The sequence below is a fragment of the Cynocephalus volans genome, chromosome 10 (genome assembly GCF_027409185.1).
Source record: "Cynocephalus volans isolate mCynVol1 chromosome 10, mCynVol1.pri, whole genome shotgun sequence".
In the NCBI taxonomy this organism is placed as follows: domain Eukaryota; kingdom Metazoa; phylum Chordata; class Mammalia; order Dermoptera; family Cynocephalidae; genus Cynocephalus; species Cynocephalus volans.
The window spans coordinates 111,841,398-111,866,817 of NC_084469.1; the positions used below are offsets into that span (position 1 = coordinate 111,841,398).

The following is a 25,420-nucleotide window of genomic DNA, read 5'->3' on the forward strand; positions in this document are numbered from 1 at the left end:
AGCCTTATCTCTGTCCACACCACAACCTCCCCTCCTCAGAGATGTTAGCCTCTGAACCTTTGCATATGCAGTTCCCTGGGCTTCAAATGTCCTCCCTCCCATCACCCTCTAAGCCCAGCTCCAGGAAGCCCTTTCTAACTCCCCCCTCGAAGCTCTCTGAGCCCCCCTCCCTCCCTCTGTCTTAGACTTGATCTCATGGGACTGGGGGTGCCTGTATCCAGCTCTTCCTCCTGGGACTGTGAGCTTCTTAGGGGACTGCCTGGTGGCTGAGGCCTCTTGGGGATCTTGGCATCACCTGGTATGAACTAGGCATAGAGGAAGCCCCAGGGAGCATTTGTTTTTGAATGAATGAATGAATATATAGAGAGAACATGGGTGCAATAGTCTGGGCAAGTGAGTCCAAAAAGAAGGCTTGAGGGGGACCCAAAATTTCCTTAATAGCCACCAAAGTGTAACGCAGGCCTGGTCACGTGGGGCAGCAGAAAGCAGATTTCAAAGATCATTCACATTTGAGAGATGAAGAGACTGCAGTTCAGAGTGGACCCCACTTGCTCAAAGGCTCACATCCTTGAACCAGGGGAGATTGGCTTACTCTCTTGAAGGGTTTCCTCCCAGGATGGTGGGAGGATCAGGGCTCTCATCTGAAATCAGAGTCCCATAACCCTACATCAGGGGTGAGGAGTGGCCATATGAGGCTGGGACCACCCCTGACTAACCCCACAAGGCCCTCTCTTTGGGACCTTGGCTCTGGGTTCCCCCAACTCACCATGTGGCCCTGGACTTAGACCTTCCCTTCATGAGTCTCAGTTTCCTCATCTGTAAAGTGGGGACATGACCCTTACTCTCAGGGTAGGGGTGAGATGGGGTGAGGGGGGGTGTCTCATGTGACAGTAGGGAACCTACCAGTCAGCATGTAGCAGATACCTGATCCACCCACCCTACCTGGAACCCTGACCTCTGTCACTTACCTCCCCCAACCCCCAGGAGGGCCCTGGAGAGTGGTTGACACTGGACTCCCAGGTCATCATGGCAGACAGCGAGATCTGTGGCACCAAGGACCCCACCTTCCACCGCATCCTCCTCGACACTCGTTTCGAGCTGCCCTTAGGTGAGTGCTGGGGGTGTGGAACCCTCACCCAGCCCCAACCACACTCTGGACTCACCGAGCTAGTCCAAAAGAGTGACTGGGCCTGGACAGGTCCAGCCAGCCCTTCATTCTGAGGAAGAGGTTCTGCCTTCCCAGAGGAGAGTTTCCTGGGCTGCAGTGAGTCGGCAGAGAAGGGAGCCTGTTGTGTGCAGGGCACAGCCCACCCCTGTGGGTCACCAATGAGCAGCAAATGCTTCTCAACCCACAGAGCAAAGGGCTGAGCTGTCCTGGCTGGTCCTTGGTGAGGCCTTAGGTTGCAGGGGTGAGTTGGGGAGAGGAAGAGAGACAGAGAGAAGAGACAAAGAGAAATAGAGAAGCAGAGACAGAGACACAGAGAGAGACATAAGCTCAGAGGCAGAGAGACACAGAGACAAAAAGAGAGAGAAACAGAGAGAGAGACATGTAGAGACAGAGGCAGAGATGCAGAGAGTCTTCTCTTCCTTTCCTGGAAGCACCTAATTTCTCTCCACATCATCTTTCTAAGAACCTGTGTCTTCCCTACCCTCCTGATGCCAGGACCTGTCTCCTCTCCCATCCTCTAGCCACTCCCAGGGTAGCTCAGGGGAGGAGGGGTCAGGTGTGCCACCCTTCAACTCCCCCTACTCACCTAAGGCCTGCCCACCTCACCCCCCTTTGGCTTGGCCAAAGACTCCAGGCCAGAGCTCAGTAGACCTGCTGGATGGAGGCTGAGGGGTGGGGAGGGCCTTCCAGGCTCAGAGCTGGGGCTCTGCTTCCAGACATTCCTGAGGAGGAAGCCCGCTACTGGGCCAAGAAGTTGGAGCAGCTGAATGCCATGAGGGACCAGGATGAGGTGAGCATTGGAGTGGAGGTGGTTTGCTTCCTCATGTCTGTCTCTCTTTGTCTCCCTCTGTCTTTCACTCGCTGTCTCTGTTTCTCTCTAGCTTGTCTTTCCCTATGTCTTTGTCTTTAACTCTTTGTAACCCGACTAAATCGGTGACCCATGTGGTCCAGTCTTGAAGCAATTATGGAGCCCAGGAACACGCCGTCTACCACTGATGTACCAATTTCAATCCATTCAAGTTATGCATTTGCCAAATATCCCCAGAGGTCCTGGAAGTGGTCCCTACAGCCCTCTCTGCCCCACGCCCCTCAGCTTCTACAGTGACACTTTCAAACGTTCCTAAAAGTCTCCCTTCCCCACCAGCCCACCCTCTGTGCCTCTCTTCTTGCATGCCACCCCCTTCTTGGCTTTGTATCATTACAGTGCAAAGACCCAATGTGGTCCCAGAGGACAGTCTCCAAAAGGCTGAGGACAGGGAAGGAACAGCAGACAAGACCAGAACACTTTTAAGTGGGAGGCATGGGACAAAGGGGCCATAATCACAGGTTAATTTTCATCCAACCTCATCTTTTTCTTCTTTCTGCAGAGACTTGCCTCTCTCTCTCTCTCTCTCTCTCTCTCTCTCTCTCTCTCTCTCCTCTCCCTCTCCCTCTCCCTCCCCCTCCCCCTCCCTCTGTTTTTTCCCCCACCGTGTCTCTTTTTCCTATTTCTGTTTCTCACTGTGTCTTGGTCTCTGTGCATGTGTTTCCCTCTTTCTCTATAAACACCTGTATCCTTCTCTTCTAGAGGGAGAGGATTGGGGAGGCAAAGGGGGAGTCAGGATGGGACAGAACAGAGGGCTATCCTGGTCCCCTCACTTCTGTGCCCCTGAGATGAGCCCTCTCTCCTTTCCTCCCCCTCAGTATTCATTCCAAGACGAGCAAGACAAACCTCTTCCTGTCCCCAGCAACCAGTGTTGTAAGTACCTTTCATTACTTCCCTGGGCATCAGCTGAAACCCTCATTCCTCCTCCACCCCATGACTGTCGTGTTTAATGGGTCACCCCATTCTAGAGAGACAAGTCCTAAGGGTGCCCAGTGTCTGCTTGCAGTGTAGTGGAAAGAAGCAAAGATTAGGGACTTGGGTTTGAGTCCTACCTTGCTACATGACCACAGACATGCCAGTGTCCCTCTCCAATGCTTAGGGTCCTTCTCTTTGAAAAGGGGCATCTGACAGATCCCTCACTCTGAGGGCTGTTGGAAGGACCCAGAACATCTAGAAACATGAAAAACACTTTGTAGACTTTTCAGTTTCATTCATCAGATCCCGGATGAGGGCCTATAACTCATTCAACAAACTAGTCATGGGGCCAACACAGACCAAGCAGCTCAGTCAGATGGTGCAGACAGACACCCATGGATGATCACTCCAACACACGTACAACGGGCACCTACTGTACAGTGGATGAAAGCTGTTTCATTCACCCATTTGTTAAATGAAAAAACTGAGGCCCAAGAGGAGAAGTGACTTGTCCAAGTCACACCCCCAGCAAGTGGCTGAGTTAGGATTTAAACCCAGGTCTGAGGGACTCCAAGTCTGCTTCTCTTTCCACTGCACTGTGCCTATTAATTAATGAGAATGATCACATTCCTCTGCCTCCATCAAGGCTAGAGTTGTCAGGGTTGTTTATCTTCCTTAGCCTTGTGGACATTCAGATGCACCCAGACCAGGTCTCTGTGAGCCAAAGAAATGTCTTCCTCCTTAAAGTGTCCTCTGAGTCTTCTGGAGTGGGGAGGAAGGGGCAGGTCACACAGCCCCGCGGCAGAGCTCCCACCCACCAACAACTGCCCCCTTCACTCTTGCACCTCTTTCTCCTTTTCCATCTGCTTCCTCTCCTCTTTCCCTCCCCTCTCAGTCTCCCCCATATCTGTGTCTGCCCCCGTGTGCCCAGAGGATGGTGGTGGGGCCTGGAGGAGGGGAGGGGCTGGGGGACTGCAGTTGGGGGACCCCATTCCCTCACTAACTTGTGGTGTGATATTGAGAAAGTCCCTTGACTTCCCTGACCAGGGAGGGGTCATCACACTCTGAAAGGAATTACAAACCCCCTCCCCGGTGAGTGGGGTCTTCAGAGCCAGGCAGAAGCAGAACGGCAAAGAGCACCTGGGCAGGTGAATTAAAATGAGGTGCAGGTTGGAGTTGGGAAATGGAGACCACCGCCCAGCCTTTACCTCGGAGCCCTCCCTGGGAGTGTTTTGTCGTCCCCCCCATTTCACAGAGGAGGCAGCCTGGGGTCAGAGGAACCAGGATTCTGGTCCAAGGTGGTTTTCTGAGATGCCAGGCGCTGGGGCTGTGTGACTTTGTGCTGCTCACTTTACCTCTCTGAGCCCTATGTCTTCACCTGCAAGATAAGCAGAATGATGAAACCTACCTAGTAGGGGTGTCTGGAAGCTCAGCGTTTCTGGTTTAGTGCGTCTTTCCTTATCCATGAGCTGAAGGGAGAGAAAAGGTGGGAAGCCCTGACCCCAGGCGAGTCAGAAAACCCTGGGCCCAAATGCCCCATGTCACTTCCTGGCTGAATCTGTGATCTTGTTGAGAAACTGGGATATCCCGCCTTCCTCCCACAGTGGTCAGCAATGAAAGTGATACTCCCTGGGGAAGACCCTCAGGCCAGGAGGGGCTGGGGTCCTGGGGTGGGGAAGGAGATGGGGAGAGTGCAGAGGATGGGAAGCCCCCTCCCCACGCCCACCCGTTCCTCTGTCTGCTCCTTTTATTCTCTCTGCCCCTTCTCTTTGTAGGCAACTGGAATTATTTTGGCTGGGGTGAGCCACAGAGTAAGTACTCCGCTTGATGTTCTGGAAGGCCCACGGGGAGGTGGGCGCCTTGGCAACCCCAAGGCCCCCGCCCCACCGCACAGGGAAGCGGGGAGCCCATGCCTGGCACACTGGGGCCAGAGGGCTGGCAAGACCCCTCCCAAGCCCTCCTGTCCCTGTCTCTTAATGCCTGTCTTGGGGGTCCTGCTCTGTCTGGTGGGGAGTGGGCACCACCACTGGGGAGGGGGGATTCAGCCAGGAGGGGGTGGGTATTTAGATGAGAGACCTGCCTGCCTCCAGCTGGGCACTGAGACCCTCCTTCCCCCCACTCCCTATGTATAACCTCATCTCCTCTCCTGTGACCCCCACTTTTTGTCTCCCCATCTTCCTCCTCCACCTGGAAATGGGCCCAATGTCACACTGGGGGGGACGGGAGGGGGTCTCTGACAGAGCAGCCGGGCAGGGACCCTCGGGGAGTTATCACTCCAGGGACCTCAGCTCCCAAAGCCCCCACACACACCTTCCTCCATTCCACCCCCCCAAGGAAGAAGCAAGCCACCCCCCCAGATTGCATTTCCTTTTTTCTCCCTGTGGAATCACAGCTTTCCCTGCAAATGTGGCACTTGCTAGAGAAACCCAGTCCTCCAGTCTGAACCTACCGCCTCCTCCCTCCACCAGCTGGGGACTCCATCTCTGCCCCGTACCCTGTGGACAAGCCCAACCCAGAACCAGGAAAACTGTTTACGAACACTTTGGCCCACAACAATTTATCATCAGCAAGTTGGTCAGAAATCAATTTAGCCAAGATAGGCACTTGGCAGACAGGGAAACTCGGTCAACAACTCATTTGCCACAAACAATAGTCAAAAGTACAGATATTTTTGGTTAAAAATGATGAGACTGAAGCTCATAATTGGGTCAAAAAGCAAAGACAGTTGAGCCCAGAGAAGACCATTTTGTCAAAACAAAAGTGGCCGAAAATGACTTGGCTGGAAGCAGGCAATTTGGTTAAAACTATTCGGTAACATGCAGAGTCTGGGCAAAAGCAAGAGGAATCCTGTGTAAGACAATTTGCCCTTCGAAAATAGACAATCTGTTTTTAAAAAAATCATTTGGTGAACACACACAGCGTCATGCGATTTGGTTGGAAACATCACAGCCCAGTCAAGGACAATTTTGTGGAAGAAACGCTGATTTGTCAAAAAACTAAAAGAAACCAGATAATTGGGTGGAAAATGGTCAGAGGGGCACTTTCGTGACATCAACAAGTTGTCCAGAGTTCCATGGAGGGTTGTCCAGCTTTCAGATCCCACCTCTTATAGTGTCCCAATTTCACTCTGCTGCTTACCAGCAAATCGTGGGAATTTGAGGTCAACTCGCCTCCACCTTTGCCTGTAGTGTCAGAGTTGACGGCATCCAGGGCGTCAGAGGGTGGTCCTGTATCTCAGGGTCACAGTGGCCCAAGTCAAATGAGAAACAGGGAAGCCAGAGTGACTTTGATAAGGCCAACTTTTCCAGCTGAAAATGAATTTAACATTTTCCTGTAACTTGGGGAACAAGTCAAAATAGCTTTATACGTCCAAGATAAGAAAAAAAATTTTTTTAAATTTGGACCTGTTTTTCGAATATGTAACAACATACATGATTAGCTGAAAAAGAATTAGAAAGTTTAAATAACAAAGAACAATACACAGATGTCTGGCAAATGAGCTAAAGTACATAAAAGATGTAAAAGGTACAAACCACTCTTTGGTGCATAGAATCATTGGTAAATTAACCCCACAGCTGTAGGTCCCACTGGCCATGCAATCAGGGTGTTAATGTTAATGTTTTCTGGCAGCCTTTTGTTTTCAATCCATCAGTTTCTTTCTAAATAAATGGAGTCTCTCTCGTACCATAACAATCTAACATCCTTTGATGCCACCCCTCATAGACAGTCACAGCCCCCTCCTTTAAATGCAGCAAAAGTCCAAAGGTCCCACTTCCTGGTCTGAGATTTTGGAGTCTGGAGTTTCTTTCCCTTTTTACCACCCCTGTCTGTACTTTTCAGCTTCCTGCATTGACTGTGTCTTGCATTACTTTTGAAATAAAGATAACTTTATCCTTCTTTTAAATTATAAAAGTATCACGTGCATTATTGAAATAATTTTTTTCAGAAGGTACAGAAAGGAATACCAAAGAAAATGTACAGTTATCCCACTACCTAGACATGTTGCTTTTAGAATGAGAATTTTTTTTAGGATTTAGAAAATAAACTGTTTTCTTTTTACTAAGGAAACCAAACCAAACCAAAATATCCTTCATTACTTATTAAACGCTCGAAGCTTGGCAACTCCACCCAGCAACTCCACCGCATTCCATTTTAGCGAGAGATTCTGGGTGTGTGGTGGTCTTGCCAACTTAAGAATCTGACCCTTTTTGAGGGAGACAACATGTCACAGCTTCTTTGTTCTTGCACATGTAAGTTCAGGTTAGGGGTCCCCACCCTCGGATATCAGGAAATATCTGGGGGTTAAAGGGCATTTACTCTACCTTGTCCTCCTGATCTCCTTCCAACTTCCCCCTGAGTGTTTGTGTGACTCCTATTATGGGAAACTGCCTGACGGAAAAATTTCATCTCATTTTCAGAGAGTTGGACTTTAGCAAAGTCCATCCTCACCTTTGAGCTGAAGGATGCCCTCTAATTTGTCCCTGTCTTCCTCACATTGTAGTACCTTCCCTGGGCCCTGGACTCTAGGTCCATTTGGACCCACATGAAGTAAAGCAGGGTTTTCACCTCCCCTGTTCTAAGGCCTATACCTCTATTAATATGACTCACAATCCTTCATCCATTGATAAAAATTCCTCTTCTCGGGTTAGCAGCAGTGAAGATTCCCTAAGGCTGGGAGACAGCATTGGCCCCCATTGTGCACTGTCTCTCCCCTCCTCACCCTCTCCCCTCATGTCCTCTGTCTTCCAGATGATGACCCCGACAGTGCAGTGGATGATCGTGACAGCGACTACCGCAGTGAAACAAGCAACAGCATCCCACCACCCTATTACACCACATCGCAGCCCAATGCCTCAGTTCATCAGTATTCGGTCCGTCCACCACCCCTGGGTTCCCGGGAATCCTACAGTGATTCCATGCACAGTTATGAGGAGTTCTCTGAGCCACGAGCCCTCAGGTAGCTGCTGTGGAGTGTGTGTGGGTGGGGGTGGATGTCCTGCTCTGTCTCCTGGAGTGGAGAGAGGGGTGGGAGTCTAGAGGGAGCTGGAGGTGAAGGTAAGTGGATTCAGGAGAGGAGAATCCACCCTTTCTTGTGGGCAGTAGAGCCCTTCCTTTACCCAAAAGCTTGCAAGAAAATTCTATGAGTTTCATGAAAGGGGATCTGCTTTGGCTGAAGAAAGAGGGAAGTCTGGGTCCCTGAGATATTTTCTGAGATATGGGGGCTCCTTGGCACTGTCTTTAAAAGCCACTGGTCCTATGTACTCTCTAACTGGGTGGGGGAGGGGATGGGTGGAGGAAGAGATGAGGATTAATTGGGGGGGGGGCAGGGATGAGGCACAGTGATGTTGGAAAGACTCCCAGTGAGCAGCTGGCTGGTGATCCTGGGGTGGCCCTGCCCAGCCCTCGGTGCCCTGTGACCCCGTGTTCCCACCTGCAGACACAGTCATAGTGACTTGGGAGCTGCCCCAGATTAGTCCAGCCACCATCACTACTCCCTTGAAATAAGGCTGTCCCTAGACCTGTCTGATAGGTGGCTCCCTGACCCATGTGGGTCCCACCATTGCACAGTGCTGTGAGCCTGGGAGGCTGAAGCCCACAACTGTCACCCCTCCTTGCTGACCTGATCACCCCAGCCCTGGTTTCTAAACAGAACAATGACAAACATGGTATTAAGCAGGTTAAATGTGTAAAGCCCTTAGGGTGGTGCCTGAAAGTGCCGTGTTGCAACTGTTCAGTAAACAGATAGTACAAATAATGGTATTTGGAGCTATGTGCCCAGTGCTGGTCCAGCACCTTCCCTGCATTATTGCATTTCATTCTCTGGGTCAGGAATATTATTGGTCCTATTTGACAGGTGGAGAATCAAGGCACAGAGAGGTTAGGTAACTTGTCTGAGGTCACACAGCTGGTAAGTCATCACAAAAACTAGCTTTTGTGGTGGACTGAGAGACAAGCAGTGGCCTGGTATGATTTCTGGTCATGAGTCTTCTTCCAAAGTATTTGCCCCTTTAAAAGTACATTTCCTTTATTACAAATTGAACAGGGAGGAAATTTTCAGTACTCTCTACTCCCTTGGTGTTGAATGTATACTTTTGTTCATATAACACACACACAAAAATCTCTTTAAGATGTTAGTCTCAGTTCACACACACACCAGGGCCTTCTATCATTGCAAGACCCTGATATGTGGGACTTGAAAGTAAGCCCTATATCTTATGTCCAGCAGCAAGGTACTCATCTTAGGTGTAAAATGTAAGGGGTGCCAAAACATTCAGTCATCAAGATAAATAATATTTTAGTGCAATATTTTAAAAGATCCAAATGAATGAAAAAAAATCATGAAGAAAAAAAAATCACCAAAATGTACTCTTATATGAGTGTTTATTGTAAATAAATTATATTTTAATAATTTAAAAAATCCACAATGAACAAAATATCAAAATTTTAAGTAAAAATAGGTTCTGACCCTGCACTTGCAGAACTCAGACTTACCCATCTCCCCCTAATCCCAGTCCTGCTGTATCTAGTCTGTAAGAAGAAATAATAACAACAGTTAATTAAGTACTTACTATGTTCCAGGAATTCTAATGAGTCCCAACAAATGCACTTATTCCTTACACAATCCTATAACATGGGTCTTCACTTCCTCATCTCCCCATGGCATTGTAGATGAGGAAACTGAGGAATGCAGAGAACAGGACGATACCCTTGATCAGAGAGGTTAAGTAACTTTCCCAGGTTCACACAGCTAGCAAGTGGCTGAGCCAGAATTTGAATCCTATCAAGCAGGCTTCAGAGTTCACATCTACAGCCACTGTCCAAAAAAAGGCATCTGGCAATCCACGAAATTAGTCTCCCAAGGTCCTATAGGTGGACAAAGGTGATGTTCTCCCTGCATCCTGCAGCAGGGACATTGGCCAAGGGGATTGCCCTGTTCTCTGTGCTCCCAGCAGCATCTCCAGTAGTGGTTCCCTCAGAACCACCTGATGTTACTCCAGGTCCAAAACCTCAGGGGCAACACCTAGTTATTAAACAAAGCTGCTCAGGCTCCTGAACTTCAGACCTTCTCTGAGCCTTGATGAGAAGATTATAAAAACAAGTATTTGCATCATGGCTGAGATTTGCAAAAACCCTCCAGAATCATTTTATTTCTAGTGCAGTGAGAAAATAAATTATAAACGGTTCATCTTTTTATCATTGAGGTAAGCTGAGCTTTCAGAGTTGTGATGTCCAACACGGTAGCTGCCTGTGGCTTTTTAAATTTAAATTTAAATTTATTAAAACAAAATAAATAAAATTCCAGTCCCTATGTCATTCTAGACACCTTTCAAGTGTGCAAGAGCCATGTATGGCTAGTGGCTCTTGTGTTGGAACAGTGCAGATAGAAAACTTATTCATCTTCGTAGAAAGTTCTAACATTCAGCACTGTAGAGGGTTTAGGGTAAAACATAACTTGAAGAAAACCTTCCATCATAAGCTTCCAATGTAGACTTTAGCATCAAGGCATTTTAAATTATTTTTGCAAGTTATCGAACAATTTTATTTGGAATTTTTCTATATTTTGTATATACCATACAAAACATATATACTTTGTAGATGGAACATTTTAGAAAGAACTTCTTAAAAAATTGAGCATCTAGTCTAGCCTCTTTGTTTTTCAGGTCCAAAGAAATGAAGTGACATACTCAAGGTAAAACACTTGGTGGCAGAAGTGGGAGGAGACTCAAACTTAATTGGATTCACTCTAGTGTTCTTCTCACAGATCCTGTGTGCTTGAGCCATCTTGTGCTCTTAAGTGGAAAACAGAACTAGATCTCTTTTCATTTGTATTTGTGACTTCCTTATTCAAACTCTCTTCAGAGGCACTTCTGTCTTCCTGACAGCTTCCCCTACCATTTCTGCAACCAATACAATCTTTAAAGCATCATTCATTTTCACACTAACACTGGCTCAGACTTAAGCAATAATTGGAACAAAGTTCCAATGCACTGGAAACAGATGAAAAGAAAGTAAGATGTTAAATATTAATAAAATACTAACTCTTTGAGAAGAAGGATGTCTTCTCTTAGAGAAAAAGACCAAGACGGTGGTAGACCATAGCATCATCTGCAGAAGTGCTGAGAAGTGTGTTTGTGTGGGAACGTTCTACTTAGAGAGGAAACCGATTATTCTGAGACTTTTCTTCCATCGGGGGCTGCACAGTGCTCCCCACCATCTCTGTGGATGTTTGCAAGGCCGGGAAGCACAGGGTGGTTGGTACTTATCTTGCAGATGGGGAAACTGAGGCTCACAGGGTGGAAGCACATTGCCTGAGTCTCAGAGTTAGGTGTACACCAAGCTGGTCTCCAATTTGGCTCCAACCAGTGTGGTGGGCACAGCGTTGGCTTCCTGTCTTGTGTGTGTGGCCACTTACCATCCTTTTCTGGCTCAGTTGTGTCTGTCTGTCCCTGGTGGAGTCTGTCTATTGTGAGAATTCCTGGAGGGGAAGGGGGGGTGGGAAGGAGAGGGTCCCCCACCTAACCTCAGGCCACAGACAAGCCACACATGAGTGAAGGAAGTTTTGCAGAAGGGGAAAGGGATGCAGAGTGAAAACCACCTGAGTTCCCCTGAGAGTGACTCAAGCCACCCTCCCAGGCACATAGGCCATGCTGCCTGGTGCTGGTCGATGCTGGGCTCTAAGAGAAGCGGGGAGACAGGGCTGGATGCAGACATTCCCATCTTGCAGGTCAGGGCTTGGCTGGCAGGCATGACAGGGAGGGACATCCTAGTGGTGGAAGAGGGCAGGGAGGGCTTCCTGGATGAGGGTGCATGGGACCCCACCCTTGAAGGATAAATGAGGCATCTGAGGAGGGGAAGACAATTGCAGGCACAGGACATAGTTTTGCTAAAGGCTGGAGTGGTGGACAGGGCCATATCATACAGGAGGCACTTGGGTGGCTAGTTCAAGGGCATGGGAGCCAGGGAAGGTCTCTGAGTGGGCTCAGTGCTGTATTGAGACCCCAAATTGGTCAAAGTCAGGATGGGGGGTCTTGGTGGCCACCAAGTCCAAAGCCAGGCCTGGGGCAGTTTATGTCATTCCTGAGGTTGCAGGTGGGCATGTCCAGGCCTGTTTCGGGGTCCCAGCTCTAGACTGCCCCCCTCATCTGGGAGCCCAGAATGTGCTGGACCTTAGGAGTATTCAGCAGCAGAGGGTGCTCTGAGTCCTTTACAGCCAAGTGATATCTGTAGCTCTCCCACATCCTGTCTCCTATGGTCTACAAGGACCAGCACTAAAAAGCAACTAACAGGGCTGGCCTGTGACTCACTTGGGAGAGTGTGGTGCTGATAACACCAGGGCCACGGGTTCGGATCCCTATATAGGGATGGCCGGTTAGCTCACTTGGGAGAGCGTAGTGCTGACAACACAAAGTCAAGGGTTAAGATCCCCTTACCGGTCATCTTAAAAAAAAAAAAAAAGCAACTAACTAAACACATAAACTAGCAAACAAGAGCTAGAGGGAGACACCCCCATTTTGGTTCCTACAGCATCTCGTTGGTGGCTAGCGATGGGAGTCCCAGGCACTGAGAGTGGAGGTGATATTTAAGACAGGGAATGATAACATTTGTTGAGTGACACAATAGATGATTAGAAAAGGGCCATACGTCATCCTGCCTGCCCTTGGGCAGAGACAGATATTTCTTCCTGGTCATGTGGAGGACCATCCGGGGTGCACATAAGGAGCATTTAATGGTGGTCCTGACCTGGCCATAGGGTGGGGACACTCACCCAAGGAAGTGGGTTCCAAAGGATGAGTAGGAGTTTGCCAGATAAAGCAGGCAAGGAAGGGTGTTCCTGGCAGACAGCACAGCAAGTGCAAAGGCCCAGAGGTGGACACAAGTTTTGGGTGTTGGAGGAACAGTGAGGAGGCTGACATGGCCAGAGTGGAGGGATTGAAGGGGGCAAGGAAGGAGATGGGGGGAGGTTTGAGGGTGTGGGCCACATGGGGCTGTGGGTCTAGCATGGGTTTTATCTCAAGGCACTAGGGAGCCATGGTAGGATTTGGAGCAGGGGAGGAATATGATTGCATTTATGGTTCTAGGAAAGCCCTCCTGTGGCTTCCAAGGGAAGCAGGGACTGTTGGCGATGGGAGTGGATGCTGGGGCAGCATACAAGCAGAGACAGCTGAGGCTGGACCAGGGTGGAGCCAGGGCTCAGGGAAGAGGATGTGTTTCCCATACGTTCTCAAGATGGAGGCGAGGGGACCCACTGCAGGATCAGTGTGGATGGAGGTTGAGGCAAGCGGCAGAGGCAGGGAGGCCCCAGTCCCCAGTGGGTGGAGGAATCCAGCCATGGGAGGACTGCGGGAGACCCAGGTTGAGGTGGCCATGTTCAAGATTCGGGAGCACTACGTGTCCAAGGGGTCTGTGGTGAGGACGCTGATCCAGGGTCCCCAGTGCAGTGTATTGCCTGTCCCCAACCCCCCACAAACACACATCTTAAATGCCACAAGAGCAGGGACTTTCATCTCTTTTGCTCATGGCTGTGTTTTCTGGCACCTAGAGCATAGCCTGGCACACAGCAGGTGCTCAATCAATGCTGAGTGAATGCCTTGGTGATGGCACCTGTGTGACTGGGGCTCAGGCGGGCAGTGGCTCAGTGCCCAAGCCCCTGAACCCCGGCCTGTCCCCGCAGCCCCACGGGCAGCAGCCACTATGCCTCTTCCGGGGAACTGAGTCAGGGCAGCTCGCAGCTGAGCGAGGACTTCGACCCGGACGAGCAGAGCCTTCAGGGCTCCGAGATGGAGGACGAGCGGGACCGCGACTCTTATCACTCGTGCCACAGTTCTGTCAGCTACCACAAAGACTCGCCACGCTGGGACCAGGATGAAGAGGAGCTGGATGAGGAGCTGGACGAGGAGCTGGATGAGGACCTGGAGGACTTCCTGGAGGAAGAGGAGCTGCCCGAGGATGAAGAGGAGTTGGAGGAGGAGGAGGAGGTGCCTGATGATCTGGGCAGCTATGCCCAGCATGAAGAGGCAGCCGTGGCCGAGCCCAAAGACTTCAAGCGTGTCAGCATCCCACCAGCTGCTCCTGGGAAGGAAGACAAGGCCCTGGTGGTGCCTGCTGAAGCCCCTGACATGGCCAAGGTGTCCTCCAGGCAGTCCACACCTGAAGAGGTGCCTGTAGCTGAGCGGATGTCTGAGCCTGAGCCCCCCAAGGTGGAGGAGAGGTAAGAGGAGGGGACTGAGGGGTCAGAGGGGCTGTCATAGGTCACGGGGTTGGTGGGGCCATGATGGGGTCAGCATGGACCTGGGCAGCTGCCAGGGCTGGAGTTGTCACAGGGCCACGGGTTTATTAAAGGGATCGGAGGTGTCAGGGTGGATTGGGGAGGTCAAAGGGGGCTCAGTGGGGTTTTAGGGGTTGGGACCTTAGGGGCTGCTGGGGTTGGAGAGGTCACAGGAGCTTCAGAAGGATCCTGAGCAAATAGGATTGAAAAGGTCATGGGGGCTGGGAGTGCCAAAAAGGAAGCCAGGGGAACACGAAGGTGTCAGAGAAGTGATGGATATATGTGGGAAGAGTGAAGGGACACTGAGGCCAGTCAAAGGAGGCACAGGGGTGTTGTACTATCTCTGAGGGGCCAGAGAGGCCACGGAGGGCAGAGGGTGGAGGGAAAGTCAGGGGTCATGGAGAGCCAGCCCTGCAGCTCCACAACTTTCCCTGCCTCAGTTTCAGGCCACGAGAGGATGAGGAAGGTCAGGACTCAATGTCCAGAGCCAAGGCCAACTGGCTACGAGCCTTCAACAAGGTGCGGTTGCAGCTGCAGGAGGTGAGTGAGGGGGTGGCCACACCCACACCAGCCTGGCCACGCCCAATGTCCCGCCCACACCAGGTTGGCCAGGCCCAACACTCACCCCCCACCACCCAGCTTGGCCACATCCACTCCCCACACCCTGCCCACACCCCACCCTCTCTGGCCCTTCCCTGGCCCCACCCACACTTAGCCGACCACACCTCAATACCCAAGCACACCTACATCCAGCCTGGCTGCACCCAAAGTCTTGCCTATTTCCCACTCTCACTGACTCTTTCCCTGGCCACGCCCACACCCAGCCCATGCCTTCTCCATGCCCACACCAGCCTGGTTATGCCACTCCAATCCCTACACCAAGCCTGGCCACGCCCATGCCCAGCCCACACCTTCCCCCTGCTCCTCCCACACCCTGGCTGGCCATATCTGCATCCCACCCCTACCCAACTTGATCATGCCTATACCCTGCCCATAGCCCCATGCACCTTGGCCCTTCCCTCACCCAGCCCATGGACAGCCTGGTCATGTCCGTTTTTCCACCCCCACCCTGCCCTGCCTCTGCCTCCCCACAGCCAGGTTCTTCCTTGGCTCCACCCACACCAGCCTGGCCCCGTCCACACCTGCACTGGCCCCTTGCCTGCCCCTCCTGTGATATTGCAGATAGGGGATGTGAGGTTGGGGAGGGAAGGTTGAACAGACACAGTACCATATTCTTGGCCAAACTCCTGCCTAATCAGACCCCTCCCTGGCCCACCTACACCTTGGCCCCACCTGTCCTCCAGCCTCCTTCATTTCAGCCTGGGCTTTCTGGAGGATTTCTGATGCAAGATTGGAGAACAGGAGCCTGGGGCGAAATAAGGCTGAGGGCTCCAATCACTTCAGGGTTCAATTCATGGTTAGGGACAGAGGTTAGGGTTAGAATTGGTGGTAGTGCTGGGGTCAAATTGAAAGTCACCGTCAGGGTTGGGGAAAGGTCTGAGGTTGGGTCAGTATTGCAGAAGGAGTCAGGTGAAAGTTAGAATGAGCATCAGCGGAGCTGTCCTGTTACCTCAGTTGGTTAGAGTGTGGTGTTACAACACCAAGGTCAAGGGTTCGGATCCTCATACCAACCAGCCATCAAAACCAAAATGAAACAAACAAAAATATTAATAGTGTGAGCATCAGGGTTGGGGTGACTGTTCAGATAGGCAGCAGGATTGAGGCCATTCATTTATGCCTTCATTCATTCAGTCCATTCTGGGCTGAGGACAGAGCAGTGTTGATATCCAGGATGACCCTCCAAACTGGGGTGGCTCTGGCAGGAGGTGGTCCTATACAGGCTCCTAGAGGTTTAGACCATCAAATATCAGAGCCACAGAAACATCAAACCAAATTTCTTTTTAGTTTTAAAAAAGAATTTTATTTTATTTTTTGACTAACTAATGTATTCACGTGGTTCTAAGTTTAAAAGGTAGAAAAGAGTATACAGCAAAAGCCTACTGAATAATTTTCATTAAATCAGCAAATTAAATAAAAAACCAGCAGCTACTGTTGCTCATGGAACTAGTGATATGACAAGAAAAATAAACATGGGTGGGTTCTCTGGATTTCACAGAAGAGACAAAACTAAGATAAGACAATCAGGAAGACTCCCTGGTGGAGATGACACTTAAGGAAAAGTAATATCCAATATATTTCCACAATATTTCAGAAGAGTGCTGCCCCCCTCCCATGACTTGCATGTTAACTCTTTAGTTGCAAGATAGAGGGGAGGTGGAGTGGGGTGTCAACCCTGGGTCTATGCTGAAACCTGAGTGATAAGTGAAGGCAGGATGGGTGCAGAAGTTGGTAGGGCATACCAGCAGGTGGCACAGCCTGGGCAAAGGCCCTGGGCACATGAGCAGATAAGCAAGTGAGGCTGCAGGGAATTTAGGGAATGACAGGATCTTATGGATGTTTGAACCAGAGAAATTTTAGCCCCTGAGAATCCCAGTATAGAGCAGAGCTCTTGTTGGAGACAATGTTACCAAATCCCCAGCTGTGAAAGATGAGGAGACTAAGGCCTTGAGGTGTAATAGCAAGGAGTTCCTATTTCCCCAAGCCCATTTCACAAATGAACAAACTAAGGCCCGGAGAAAGCCACTGAGCTCCCTAAGGACATACAGTGAGGACTATGGCCCAGGTCTCCTGACTCCTAGCCCAAAGGGGAGTCAGAAGTAGGTGTGGAGCCTGCCCTGGAGAGTGGAGGGGTGGTCCACTGACCATGTCTGTCTGTGTGTCCTACAGGCCCGGGGAGAAGGAGAAATGTCCAAATCCCTGTGGTTCAAAGGAGGGTGAGTAATGGAAGTGTGGGTTGTGGGAGGAAGTTTTGAACCCAGAGGCCAAGGCTGTTTTGCACCTGAGCCTTAGCTTAGTGAGGGTGGGGAGGGGTTCCATTTAGACAAGGGACAGACCGAACATGGGCAAGTTAGTGTGGTCACTCTCATAAGACACAACCACATGCAGATGCCAAAGGCGATAATCTTTGCATTGATTCAAAGATGTTGCATTGTCACAACAAACCCATGGGGGGCCCTGCTACCCCTAGTTACGGATGGGGAAACTGAGTCCAGAGAGAATACATGTGTTCCTCAAGCCATTCGCATAATTCAACACCATTTCCCCCTAGAAATAAATGTAAGATAAAGCAGAAACTATTTCCTGCACCATATATCTGAAGCCCTGGAACGATTTTTTTTTTTTTTTGCTTTGAGTCTGCTTTTAAATTTCTCAGATTATTGCTACAGTTTCTGGCTCCTTAAGAAATGATAGTTGTTGGGCCGGCCCCGCGGCGCACTCGGGAGAGTGCGGCGCTGGGAGCACAGTGGCGCTCCCGCCATGGGTTCGGATCCTATATAGGAATGGCCGGTGCACTCACTGGCTGAGCGCGGTGCGGGCAAAACCACACCAAGGGTTGCGATCCCCTTACCGGTCACAAAAAGACAAAAAAAAAAAAAAAAAAAGAAATGATAGTTGTTTAGTCTTAAGTGGAGCATGTAGTCATATCTAACCTCTTAAGTTACTGACCTTCAGGGGTGTTGGATGGTGAGGTTAGAGGATGCACAAGATATTTTTAAGTTACACTTATGTTTCAAAATAGCAGGATAGTGACCTCCTTTGCTTCTACGTCCTTTGCAAACAGAGGCAGGGAGAGAGCAGCCGTGGCTCCCAGATCAATGGGCGGGTGCCCTGGCTGGGGAGCCAGGAATGCAGGGCCTGAGACAGGGACTCCTGTGCACGTGATTTATGGAGGAAGCGCTCTCAGGAGAAACTGTGAGGTAGGCATCGTCAGGCAAGGGGAAGCAGAGATGTGGTTCAGGAGTGTCTGAGCCTCAGCCTGAGGCTGCAGAAAGCTCTGTAGCATGGGCTGGCCAGTTAGCTCACACGGTAGAGCGTGGTGCAGATAACACCAAAGTCAAGGGTTTGAATCCCCGCACTGGCCAGCCACCAAAAACAAAACACAACAGACATTTACTCTCTCACAGTTCTGGAGACCAGAAGTCCAAAATTAAGGTGTTGGTGGTGCCATGTTTCCTCCGAAACTTGTAGGGGAGAATCGTTCTTTAGCCTCTTCTAACTTCTGGTGTTTGCCCGAAATCCTTGGCCAATCCTTGGTTTGTAGATGCGTCACTCCAATCTCTGCCTCCGTTGTCACATGGCTGTCTTCTCCCTATGTGTCTATTCTTCATATAAAGACACCAGTTGTATTGGATTAAGGGCCTGTTCTATTCTAGAATGGCCTCATCTTAACTGATTACATCTGCAATGGCCCTATTTCCAAATCAGGTCACATTCTGAGGTACCAACAGTTAGGACATTAACATATATTTTTGGGGTGACACAATTCAACCCTTAACACCTGGGGAGGTTGAGTATCCTGCCCAGGCCTCACGTGATGTCTGTGTGAAGAACGGAGAAGCCTGGACCCCCGACATGCCTGTGTATCTTGCAGCCCTGGGGGTGGACTCATCATCATTGACAGCATGCCGGACATCCGCAAGAGGAAGCCTATCCCACTCGTGAGTGACCTGGTGAGCACCTGCGCCCTTCACTGCCCCGGCACAGCAGGCCTGCCATAAGCAGTGCACAACCTGTACAACTGTCCATGGCGGACCTGGGGCTGTGGGCTGGTGAGGAGTTATCTGGGACTAATGTAGTCTGATTTCTACCCCATGTGCTGCGTGGACACTTCAGGCCATGGTGAGTGATGGTGACCTGGGCCCCCCGCGGTCTCCTCTCCAAACCCCTCCCCACTGAGATTTTCCAACCAGCCCCCAATCCATGGGTTCTGAGGGGACCTTGCTACGTCCCCCTGTTCATAGGGGGAAGAGGGCAGATGACTCCCCACCTCTGAGCTACCTTGTTCATGGTGTGGTGGATGGTTTTATTCTGTGGCTGGTGACCGTTGCCAAGCATGGCTCCCAAGTCCTGTTCGTGGTGGAGGGTGTGAGCCATGGGTTTGGGTGTATGAGCCAGGGGTATGGGGTGTGAGCCAGGGGTATGGGGCTGCTCACCTCCTAGGGTCCCTTCTAACTCAGAACCTCTGTCACTTCCTAATTCTTTTCTGGGTCTGCTCCCACTGCCATCTGTGACCTGTTTCCAATCTGTGGTTTTGGCTCCAATATGTGGCTGACCTTTCCCATCCACGGCTGTGAATTCTTCTCTTGGTGATGATCCCATGGGTGTCAACGAACCCCTGTGACTCGCTCTGTGACCTCACCACCCCAGTCCTTGGTCCAGTCCAGGAAAGCAGGCATCACCTCGGCCTTGGCCTCCAGCACGTTGAATAACGAGGAGCTGGTGCGTGGGGTGCCTCCTTCTCCCCGGGTGGGAGGATGGTGGACCGGGCTGGGGGTCCCAGAAGTTTCTGAGCTTCTGAGGCTCTCCCTGGAAGAGGAGGGAGTGCGTGACAGGGACGAGCGTGATACAGCGTGGATTCGGACATCCTGGGGGTGGGGGACGGGCTGAGAGTTTACTGTGTTCAGCATGGGGGTAGAGGGTGGCAGGACGGGGACAGCACCCCCCCAGGTTAGGGCCCCTGTGTCCCATGCCGTGCCACCTCCCTCCCCGCAGAAAAACCACGTTTACAAGAAGACCCTGCAAGCCTTAATCTACCCCATCTCGTGCACGACGCCGCACAACTTCGAGGTGTGGACGGCCACCACGCCCACCTACTGCTACGAATGCGAGGGCCTGCTGTGGGGCATCGCGCGGCAGGGCATGCGCTGCACCGAGTGTGGCGTCAAGTGTCACGAGAAGTGCCAGGACCTGCTCAACGCCGACTGCCTGCAGCGTGAGGCGGGGCCTGGGTGCGGGGGCGGGGCGAATGCTGCAGGACTCGGTGAGGGGAGGGTTAGGGGGTCGAGGGCAGGGAGAGGCGGCGTGTGTAGGGTCGGGGATGAGCTGGACTGTGCAAGAGGCGGGGCTTGATGAGAAGAGGTGGCTCTCCTAGAGAAGAATGGGTTAGCGTTAGGGTTAGCTCACAGGAGGGGGTCTCAGAGAGGGAAGGGGCTTGCACTGGGAGAGGAACTTGGAAGGGGGTGGGGACGGGGGAGGACTCAGAGAAGGGGACAGGTGGGGGAAGGAACTGAGAGAGGGAAGAGGACTCAGATGCAGGGGAGAGGACAGGGCAGGAGTGTCTCAGAGAGGAGTGAGGTCGCAGAGGGATCGGGATTCAGAAGGCGAGGGGACTCCCCCTAAGGGCAGGGCTCAGAGAAGGGGAGAGGGCTCAGAGGGGGCGGGGCTCAGAGAAAGGGAGGGGACTCAGAGGGGGCGGGGCTCGGGGAAGGGGAGGGGACTCAGGGGGTGGGGAACAGGTGGGAGGGGACCCTGCTATGGTCGGGGCTGGGAGGGGGAGGGGCTCAGAGGGGCGGGGCTTAGGGAGGGGGAGGAGACTCAGAGGAGGTGGGGCTCAGGAGAATGCAAAGGAGATCGGACTCAGAGAAAGGAAGGCGACTCAGAGAGTGTGGGGCTCAGAGGTGGGAGGGGACACGTTCTAGGGACGGGGGTCAGGGGGAGGGGACTTAGAGGGGTGGGGCTCACCGAGGGGGAGAGTGCTGAGGGGTGAAAGGCCTGGGGAGAGAGGGCATTTAGAGAACAGGGAGGAAACTCTGGCATTTCTAGCTTCTGGGGGTAACTCACTGAGCCCCCCCCCAGCTTAAAGTGCTCGTGGCCGCAGCCGCGGCAGCTCTGGAGTCGGGGGCGGGGCGCTGGCGCCTGTGAGGAGCCTCGGGGCAGCGCGCCTGGCCAGTGACGGCCATTGGGCCTCCACAGGGGCTGCGGAGAAGAGCTCCAAGCACGGGGCCGAGGACCGGACGCAGAACATCATCATGGTGCTCAAAGACCGCATGAAGATCCGGGAGCGCAACAAGCCCGAGATCTTCGAGCTCATCCAGGAGATCTTCGCTGTGACCAGGACGGCGCACACGCAGCAGATGAAGGCCGTCAAGCAGAGCGTGCTGGACGGCACGTCCAAGTGGTCGGCCAAGATCAGCATCACCGGTGAGCGCAGCGGGCGGCCACGGGCCCTCCTCAGCTCCCTGTGCTCCGTCTCAGGCCCTGTCCCTCCCTTTTCCTGCGGGTACTTGAGTGCGTCCGTGTCTGTCCGTGTCCACGTGTGTGCGCGCTCATGCGTGGCCATGTATGCCTAGAAACATTTGTGCATGACACTCTTTCTGGGTGTGTCATGGTTGGTGTCCCCCAGAACGAGACCCCAAGAAGAGGAGTTGAGGGCACATGGTTTATCTGGGAGGTGACCTCAGAAAGCCCTGGCGAGGGATGGGGACCTGAGGAGCCCTGAAGAGGATGCCAACGTGCAGGCAATGCTGTGGGTGACTGGGACTCAGACCTATCTGGGACCACTGGGGGACCGTTTTAAGTAGGCACTTTAGAGTGGTCCCACGCAGGGGTGAGGGCAAAGGGGTGTTTATCCACGCCCAATGTTTTTTGGATTAGACAGAACTGAGCACGTGGGTAACCCCAGAAGTGACCCCAGAAAGCCCCCGTGCAGGGTGGGGATGTGAGGCAGGGAAGGAAGCCTGATGAGCAGGTGCTCAGCCACTCTGGGTACCGCAGGGCAACAGTGTACAGCTCACACCTGAGAGCGTCCCCCCAGGGGCTGGGGTACTTTCCCATCCTTCATCGGCTGAGGGCTCCATCCTTGTTAACTCTCTAGCAAGTCCACCGTGCCCTGTCGTTGTACTCAGGCCATGTCGCAGTTGTCCCCAGTAAGCAGCCTGGAGCATGTGGCTGTGACTGCTCTTGGCGTGCCTCGCTCCTTGAGTGCACCACTGTGTTTGTCCTGTTTGTCTTCCAGTGGTCTGTGCCCAGGGCTTGCAGGCAAAGGACAAGACGGGATCCAGTGACCCTTACGTCACAGTCCAGGTCGGGAAGACCAAGAAACGCACGAAAACCATCTACGGGAACCTCAATCCCGTGTGGGAAGAGAATTTCCACTTGTAAGTGCCTGTCTGGGCCCCTGACCCCTGACAGGGCTCGCCACTGGGGCAGCCAAAGGAGGGCTCCAAGACCGGCCCCATGCTGGCCACATGACTCCAACCCTGCCTCCTACTCCCCCCACAGTGAATGTCACAACTCGTCCGACCGCATCAAGGTGCGTGTCTGGGATGAGGACGATGACATCAAATCCCGTGTGAAGCAGAGGTTCAAGAGGGAATCCGACGACTTCCTGGGGCAGACGATCATCGAGGTGCGGACGCTCAGCGGCGAGATGGACGTGTGGTACAACCTGGGTGAGAGAGGGGGCTGCGGAGGGCAAGGCTTGTTGGGGAGTGGGGGTGGCAGGGAGCCAGCCAGAGTGGGGAGCCCAGAGGGAGGGGAGAGGCACAGGGTCAGGAGCAATTTGGTCAAGGAGCCTAATCTGATGGGAGCAGGAAACATTCAGGCTAACAGCATGAGTGGAGCCCAGGAACCTCTTAGTTTGGGTTTGGTTTTGGGGGGCAGTGGAGGAACAGAATCTCCATCTCCCAGTCTCATGGGGGAGGCAGAAACCAAGACCTGGGAATCCTGCTGAGGAGAGAGGCACAGATCAGGAACCCAATCTAAGCAGGAAGATTGAGCTTTGAGAATCCAGTCTAAGGAAAGAGGTATTCTTTGGGAATCCTAATCTGAGAGGGGCGCTACAGACCCAAGAACCCTGTCTAAGAAAATGACTGGAATCAGGGGAGCCCAGTCTGATGGGGGAGGCAGGGTGTGTGAGTCCAGTCTGGAGGGATAGTAAGAGTCCAGTCTGAGCGGGGTGAGCAGAGCCCAGGAACCTCTTAGATGGGTTGAGGGAAATCTAGATATCCCAGTCCGATGGGGGAGGCAGGCAGCAAGACCTGGGCATCCTGGTCTGAGGAGAGAGGGTCAGAGCCAGGAAGGCTGTCTGAGAGAATGAGTAGAGTCTGAGGAGAGTGATCTGATGGAGAAGGCAGGGCTGGAAGGTCAGTCTGGAAGAGAAGTAGGGCCTGGAGCTGCTCGTGTAAGGAGGGAGACACAGACACAGGAATAATGTGAGTGAAGGAGCAAGTTCTGGGATCCTAGTTTGAAGGGAGAGCCAGGGCCTAAGGAATTCTAGTTTAAGAAGGGAAACACAAGCCTAGTGAGCCAGTCTGGAGAAAGACAGCCGGGCCTTAATTTCAGGGAGTCTGGGAGGGTCACAGAGATGTGCATACAATAAAATAGCCCAGGGTTATTTTCAGTGGGAAGTTCTGACGCTGCCGTCCTTTCTGCCGTGCAGACAAGCGAACTGACAAATCTGCAGTGTCAGGTGCCATCCGACTACACATCAGTGTAGAGATCAAAGGTGAAGAGAAGGTGGCCCCCTACCACGTCCAGTACACGTGCCTGCATGAGGTGAGGGCCACTGCTTGTCCCAGACTTCGAAGCTCACTGTGACCTCTTAGACCACCTCTACTTGCCATTCCCTGTACCTGGAAAATTCCTCCCCATCCATCAAGGTCCATCTTCAGTGCCCTCTCCTCTGGAAGGCCCTCCCTGGCCTCCACTCTGACTCTCACTACTCATCTCCAGGTCCTTCCTTCTGTCCCAGTCCTGAACACTCAGGGCTGGGCTGTTGATGTATGGGTCTGTCTCTTCCAGCTGCCTGGGGGCTCCTGGAGAGCACTCTATCCCCAGAACTTAGTTTGTTCAATGAATGCATGAATGATTGAGTGGATGAATGAGTGATCAGTAGATAAAAGTTGGATGGAGAGATGGGTGAGTGCATGGATGGACAGATAGATGAGTTGGTGGGCAGATGCCTAAATAGATGGACAATGGCTAGGTAGACGGATGGATGTGTGGTTGAACTATTGGAAGTATCGATGAGTGGATGGCTGGATATGGGGTTGTTGGGTAGTTGGATAGCTGGGTAGATGGGTAGAAAGATGGATGAGGGATGGATGGATAAATTGATGGGTGGATGTATAGATGGGTGGATGGATGAATTGTTGGGTGGTTAAATTAAGTTGCGGGTAGATGGATGGGAAGGATGGGTGTGTGGTTGAATTATTAGAAGAAAGGATGAGTAGACAAGTGAATGTTTGGGTAGGTGCATGGCTGAGTGAGTGGGTGGATGGATGGATGGATGGGTTTGTGGGTGGATGGACAGATGAATGTGTGGTTGAACTACTGGAAGTATGGATGAGCATGTGCAGAAATTTTGGAGTAGTTGGATAAATGGATAGGTGAATTTATGGGTGGACAGACAGATGATGGATGGGTCGATGGACGGGAAGATGGATAAATAAGTTGATGGATGGTTGTGTAGAAGGATGAATTATTGGATAGACAGGTTAAGTTGTGGGTGGATATATGGGATGGATGAATGGATGTGTGGTTGGATTATTAAAAGGAAGGATGAGTGTATGGATGAATTTTGGGGAGCTGGCTGGACAGGCGGGTGGATGGATGAATGAAAGAGTAAATGAATGAATTAGTAGACAGACAGGTGATGTAAGCTGCCCCACCCTGAGAGCTCTGACCCCCCTTGCCTCCTTGCACTCCCCATGACAACACCTTCTCCCCTGTGGTGGCAGAATCTGTTCCACTTTGTGACGGACGTGCAGAACAACGGAGTCGTGAAGATCCCGGATGCCAAGGGCGATGACGCCTGGAAGGTTTACTACGACGAGACAGCTCAGGAAATTGTGGATGAGTTTGCCATGCGCTACGGTGTCGAGTCCATCTATCAAGCCATGACGTGAGGCTGCAGGCTGGGGTGGACATGTGGTGGGGTGTGGAATTCCTGTGGAAATTGGTTGAGTACTATTGTTGGCAGTTGGAGTAACAGGGATGAGAGAGCCAGAGTTAGAAGCAGATGGGGTAACAATGAGTAGAAAGGTGGGGCCAGAGAAGAGATGCAGAGAAACTCGGAGGACAGGGTGAAGCAGGCCATGGTTTGGGGGTGAGGGAAAGCTGCTTACCGATGCTGTCTTGGAGTTGTCTTGGGGGGGACTCGGCCCATCCTGTCTGGACCCCGGGCCCAGTGCCTCCCACTCCCTCTCGCCAGCCACTTTGCCTGCCTCTCCTCCAAGTACATGTGCCCCGGGGTGCCCGCCGTCATGAGCACCCTTCTTGCCAACATCAACGCCTACTACGCACACACCACCGCCTCCACCAATGTGTCTGCCTCCGACCGCTTTGCCGCCTCCAACTTTGGGGT

The 25,420-nt window shown here is 52.1% G+C and overlaps 1 protein-coding gene across 1 annotated transcript in view; it reads left to right on the top strand.

The window, feature by feature from the left end:
• Positions 1-25,420, top strand: part of UNC13A (unc-13 homolog A) — a 56,329-nt gene that overhangs the window by 7,080 nt on the left and 23,829 nt on the right. Inside the window, exons 5-22 of the mRNA XM_063110082.1 lie at positions 985-1,108; positions 1,885-1,958; positions 2,852-2,906; positions 4,724-4,759; positions 7,698-7,905; positions 13,621-14,157; positions 14,655-14,754; positions 17,002-17,048; positions 18,707-18,785; positions 18,949-18,954; positions 19,483-19,554; positions 19,828-20,047; positions 21,028-21,255; positions 22,070-22,211; positions 22,336-22,505; positions 23,495-23,610; positions 24,795-24,958; positions 25,268-25,418. Coding sequence (XP_062966152.1) covers positions 985-1,108; positions 1,885-1,958; positions 2,852-2,906; positions 4,724-4,759; positions 7,698-7,905; positions 13,621-14,157; positions 14,655-14,754; positions 17,002-17,048; positions 18,707-18,785; positions 18,949-18,954; positions 19,483-19,554; positions 19,828-20,047; positions 21,028-21,255; positions 22,070-22,211; positions 22,336-22,505; positions 23,495-23,610; positions 24,795-24,958; positions 25,268-25,418 — 2,529 coding nt within the window. The remainder of the gene's footprint in view (positions 1-984; positions 1,109-1,884; positions 1,959-2,851; positions 2,907-4,723; positions 4,760-7,697; positions 7,906-13,620; positions 14,158-14,654; positions 14,755-17,001; positions 17,049-18,706; positions 18,786-18,948; positions 18,955-19,482; positions 19,555-19,827; positions 20,048-21,027; positions 21,256-22,069; positions 22,212-22,335; positions 22,506-23,494; positions 23,611-24,794; positions 24,959-25,267; positions 25,419-25,420) is intronic.